The sequence below is a fragment of the Aulostomus chinensis genome, chromosome 22, assembly GCF_037954235.1.
Source record: "Aulostomus chinensis isolate RoL2024-O1b breed Wild chromosome 22, RoL_Achi_v1.0, whole genome shotgun sequence".
NCBI lineage: Eukaryota > Metazoa > Chordata > Actinopteri > Syngnathiformes > Aulostomidae > Aulostomus > Aulostomus chinensis.
This window is the reverse complement of record NC_141341.1, coordinates 16,306,501-16,312,500: the sequence shown is the minus strand read 5'-3', so window position 1 is coordinate 16,312,500 and position 6,000 is coordinate 16,306,501. Positions and strand designations below refer to the sequence as shown.

Here is a 6,000-nt window from a genome sequence, read left to right as displayed (position 1 = left end):
TCTCTCTCCTTTGCCTTCTCGGTGTCCTGCAGGAGTGCAACACACTGACCATCAATCCATCAATGAGTCCTGCTTCTAAACAGCTGCCCCTGCTACCTTTTACGCTCAAACACAGCAAAACCTGAGCAACACTACTCCCACAAGGTCACCCCCACCATCCCAATCCCCACCCTCGTGTGTAGAGATGGCTTGTGCCAAGCGGAGAGCTGCCAGAGGGCTGGACAATGTATCTGTTGAACATCCAGTGAAAAATAACACCCCGACACAAGCCAATGCAAATTGTTCCCACAGACATACGGAGTGATATTACACACACAAACACACACGCGCACACATATAAACAACACCAGGTTAGCAATTTTTATAAATGCTGACTCAGCGTGTTTGTTAGTGCACCGTGATGCTTCTGAATACACAACCAGAGAACTCCTCTCCGTCGCTGGTGGCCTAGCCTGACTGCTAGAACAGCACGGCCAGCAGTCCGTTTATGGGGTCTTTATGGTGTGTCGGGGGGGGGGGGGGGGGGGTTGAACTTCTGCACAGGCTCGTCCTTGCAAATTTACACAGAGGGGCTTCAGACTAGGTCACCAGCTCACAGCAGCTAATTTCATAATGCACTCAGGGCCAAGCTTGAATTATTCAAACAGGCCCTGAGTGCAGGAACTTCATAATCAAAAGCTCAGGGTTTCAAAGATCAGAGACTCACAGCACGCTTCTATCTTTAACGCAACTTAACAATTTTGTAACACAATCGTTCAGAGGAAAAAGCCAGGGATGATATATCAGCATCAAAACATCATCCCTTTTATTGCTTCGGAGTGTGATGATGTCATCAGTCAGTCTTCAATTCTCACTAAAATATTTTCTCCAATGAACGCTGATGCCTCTAATTTTGTTCTGTTGAATTCAGACCATTCCTGTTTCAGCAACTTCTTGCTGCAGCCAAAAAAGCAGTCGCACTGAAAGCACTATCTTTTATCGCAGATTGTGTGTGTCATTATCGATTTAAGAGACGGTCACTTGGCACAGGTGCTCACATTTCAGAACAGCATCGAGCCAAGCTCTGGCAGACTCAAGTGGACTTATTCACTGTCAGGAATTTTTTTTTTTTTTTTTTTTTTTTTTTTGCTTTGCTTAATTACACCCATAAAACAAAGCGTCTGTGTTCCTGCCTGGTTGATCACCTGTCATATATCAACACACACAGCCTGTTACTGAGCACTGGAGTCGCCAACTGTATGTTGAAGCCAAGAGATGTAACTTGCTCCCTCAATTAAGTTATTTTAAGGCCACAAGATTTAAATTTGTTCCTTGGAACAAGAGCTATAACTTGTTACTTCAAATCAAGGGAAGACTTTATTTCCTTTGGCCCCCAAAATAGCTAATTCAAGGGAACAAGTTATGTTTCATGGACTCTTTTTCTTTTCTTTGTCCGTGTGGCCATTCTAGGGTTCCCTACCATGTTTCGTCTCCTACATGTGGCAGCGTATTAAAAATGTTTTTGCTGCTCCCCGTTATTACAGATCGATGAGGATATGTCAGATCTGTTGCGGGCTAAGCCTCAAGTGTCATAAAATCATTTATTTCTTCCGACATTTCAATTAAAACTGATTAAGAACAATTGAGTTGCTTTAACCTCCTCGCTAACGTTTTGTCATCAGTCCTATAAGGCTGATTACAGGAAGTAAAGCCCACTCGGACTCATATCAAGCTCTACCGTCAGGCAGCTTGAATAAACCACTGATTGGCATTTGATGGATAGAGGCCTCTAATGAAGGAGATTAGTAACCAGATTGAGTTTATGAAAAGCGGCTAGGATGTGGATGTGGAGGTTTTACCTGGATATTGCTATTGAGCGGATGGTAATGGGGAGGCTGGGTGCTCACTTGCCGGGCCTATTTAAAGGCTTTAATGAAAAATCAGATGGCGATAGCGCTTCTTTGATCTCTCTTGTTTTAAAGATGAGGATGCACACAGTTATTTTAATCCCTCTATATATTTAGCAGCTTTTTAATATATCTTTTTACACCAGGCCTTCCTAAGAATTCATTTCAGCAGAGCTCCAGCAGCATTACACACCTAGCTAAAGTATATTCAAGAGGGTAGGGTTCATGTGCACCCACATTAGCATCTTTTGGAAGAGGTCAAGCGCATGTGAAGCGCTGGAAAGTGACGGCTAAGAGGCCCTTGCTTGTTTTTTTTATGAGACAGGCCCCGGGGAGTCAACAGTGGCATGATGAATGTACTGTGACTGGAGATGCTATTATCCTCCTCCTCCTGCTGCTGATTCCATCCAGCCAGTCTGCATCTTCACCTCCTGACACCATCTCTCCTCTTCCCTTCCCCAAAAACTTTCATGTGGGCGTAGTGTTGTCTTTTTTCCCCAGCAGCATTTCAGAATTTATAATGTGGCTAAACTCTGTTTTTTTTTTTCTTTTTTCCAAAAAAAGAACAAAAAAAACAGGCTGGATATTGTTGTGAAAATGCAGCATTCATCTGACTAACCAGGGATTATCTATGTCCATGCATAATATTTTGTCTGTCTTTTATTTTTTTTCTGAAAGGATTCAGGCTTTATATTATGTTGTGAGTAAGACTGAGAGGAATAAAAATTGCCTCGGTTTTCTTCCCCCTCTTGTTTTTTCTTCTGTGCTTTATGCTTTATTACCTGTAAATCCCTGCTGGGTTTTGCCAGACATGCTGCATGTTTTAGGGAGGAAAATTTGGACAGATTTTTGAGCTTAGGGATTGTTGTACCCATCTGAGAGCTCACACAAAGTAGCACAGAACCTGCACGTTTCAGAAGCGTTTAATAAAGGATACACGTTCCCCCGAAGGTGGACTGAACAAAGCAGTTTTCTCCTTTACATGTTTTTCTAAACTGAGACATGTTTGCTCAAGATTGCTTTGTGCTGTTTTTTTTAAATGCCCTTAGGTTGCATAGTGTCCCATGCATTGATTCATAACAGACATTTGTGTGCGTGAATGTAAATGAACAGACCAAAATCCTACCTATGTGTGCTGCATTGTTTGTCATGTCGGATAATGTGGGTTATGTGGATAACAGATGTCCTCCAATTATTCTCTCCTAATTACATTTTTATGCAGGCTGCATTCTAATTCAGGTTCGTGGTTGCAGCAAACAAAGAGAAAACACTGATCATTTTTATAAATAGCACGTATTCTTGCATGACATTCTAATTTAGTCCCTGAGTGAGAATATTTATGTGTGCAGGTTCCCTTTGTGTGACTGCACGGCACTCCAAAATAAAATCATCTTTGATGCTGCCACGTTCCTGTTGTCTTGATGAGCGTCACCATGGTGCCATCCATACATCCACATGAGAGGAATACACCAACTTTTTGAGTGTCTGCCATTCTCGCAGGAGCCAGACAAGAAGACACACACTTCCAGTCTTTTAGTTCAGTGTATTCAGAGTCGCCATTAGGCTAGGTAACTGCTACTCTTCCTTGGGTATCCCATAATAATGGTGACAAAAAAGTAATAGACATAGAAATAATAATGGAAATGTAGCGTTTTTGAACAACTGTATAGAAAGAATGTATCTGAAATTCAGGTAAACAAACGTCGCATCACCTACTCAACTATCATGAGGTTAGCTTATGTTAGCTACCCCTGCCATAAGTCACGGGTGAAAACACAATCCTAAAGCCCTGTAAACAATGTATATACACAGTTATACACACATTTGCTGTACATTTACAGAGACCAGCTGACTGCTAGTTAGCTTAGTATAATGAATGGTAGTGGGTGCCCTCACAGTCCTGCTAATCATGGTGGACTTTGTTGGAGGGGATGAGGAAGAACGACAGGTTTTGGAAGCCGAGTGGGAAAAACTAAGGTATGCTAAGCTGCCCACCCGCTGCCATTCATTGCGCTAAGCTAGCTAGCAGTCAGCTGGTCTCTGTGGGTCTCAGCTCCTTATTGCAGCGCAGAGGAGAAAAAGTTATTTCTCTTCTTGTCTGGGGAGGATGGACAATAAACACATTTTCCCCAAAAAGTTGGCATGACCTTTTAAGATGCTATAACCAAATAGATAAAGAAATAAAAGTGCATCCATACATTACTCCACATCAGTGATGGATTACAACTTAATCCCCCGTATGACTTTAAAGACTTGACTGTGCTCAGATCAGTTGAGAATGACTCATATCGCTTGTGGATTCAAGAAAAAAAAACAAGAAAACATCCACACATCTCACCCACACACAAAAACAGAAAGATGGCAACACACACAATTAAAAATTCAGATCGAAGGGTATTAGTTGCTTCTGTCAAATATGTAAATCTATGAGGAGCATTGATGTACTACTCGTGTGTGTGTGTGTGTGTGTGTGTGTGTGTGTGTGTGTGTGTGTGTTTGTGTGTGCGTTTGTGTGTGTGTCCTCGCCTCTGCTCCCTCATCTTCTCGCCTCCAGATTTGTCATGTATTTATGTGGTAACCTATTACTAATGTGGTGAGAGGGCCAGTGAGTGAACAATTGTGTGAGGAGGGGTGGGAGGGATGGGGGAGGCTAGGAGAGGGTGAGCCTTTTAGCACTCCTGTATTAATGGCTTATGCTGTGAGTGCTAATGGTGTAAACTGTCAGTTTTTGTGTGAGTGTGTGAGTGTGTGTGTGTGTGTGCGCGCGTGTGTGTGTGTGTGTGTGTGTGTGTGTGTGTGTGTGTGTGTGTGTGTGTGTGTGTGTGTAAAATTGTCATTCTGGAGGTTTTTCTCTGGTTTGACACTTTATCATACCAACAACAATCTGAATAACTGCCTATTTCTCTTTCTCTTCACAGCTCAGAACTGCAGTTACACTCTACACAGTCCCAATGGGACGATAGAGAGCCCTGGCTACCCTTACGGTTATCCTAACTATGCCAACTGTACATGGGTGATAGTGGCAGCGGAACACAACCGGATACAGCTGGTGTTTCAAGGCTTCGCCCTGGAGGAGGACTTTGACATCTTGTCTGTATATGATGGGCCATCCAGCCCTGGGAACCTGCGGACACGGTAAAGCTGACATTTGTTGTGTGATTTGGGTTTTATTTACAGAGGTTATGCAGTTGACCTATAACACCGTGACAACAACGCTAGTCCATACTTTCTTGACAGTCCATGAGGCAAGTAGTCCAATCCCTTCAAAGTAGTTAAACAACACATTATCTGGGTACAAAGGCCAGCTCATGACAAAGACTACCTGTCATTTGTCTTGAAATAAATCCTAGGTGTGTTTTGGTTATCCTTTAAGGTTACACCAGAGGTGTAAGACTTGTGAGGCAGGCCTCACCAGGGGGGCTGCAGTCAGTGGAGGTGAAAGAATATTAGTTTTCTAAAGACATTGTGTAGGACAGCCAAAGTGCATTTGATTAAAGCTACACATGGTTAAGAGATAAAGTCTTTTGGGGAAGGGGTTACGGTGTTTGCTACATTCTATGAGTCAGAAATAACACAGCACAGACAAGCTTTATGTATTTGATGTACTCTTTAAATGGTAAATGGACTCAATTTTATATAGTGCTTTTCTACCTTCGCAGTACTCAAAACGCTTTACAGTGTCATCTCATTCACCCATTCACACACGCCAACTTACTCGGTATCTTGCTCAAGGACACTTTGACATGGTCACCGGGGTCGGGGATTGAACCAGCAACCCTTTGGTTGCTAGACGGCCACTCTACCCCTGAGCCATGCCACCCACACTTTCACTTTACTGAAACAGCAATATTTGGTGTGCTCTGAAGTCGTAGGCTGGCCAGGGTAAATAGTCGACAGGATCAAATAACATAACAGTGATAGGTATTCAGAAAGGAGGGCTTAGGTGTGTGGAGTTGTCGAATTCCAAGCTTTGTCGAAGCATTTATGGAAGCAGCAAGAATCCTCAAATCTTCCTGTGGTACAGTAGATGCGTACTTCACAATTATAATAGTTACGATAATGCAGCCTAGCAATATGGACATCTGGCAGAAAATTACCACATTGCTTGGAAACT

The 6,000-nt window shown here is 42.8% G+C and overlaps 1 protein-coding gene across 1 annotated transcript in view; it reads left to right on the top strand.

Annotated features, from left to right (window-relative positions):
* Positions 1–6,000, top strand: part of csmd2 (CUB and Sushi multiple domains 2) — a 280,010-nt gene that overhangs the window by 13,891 nt on the left and 260,119 nt on the right. Inside the window, 1 exon segment of the mRNA XM_086193866.1 lies at positions 4,805–5,021. Within this exon segment, the coding sequence (XP_086049992.1) occupies positions 4,805–5,021 (217 nt within the window).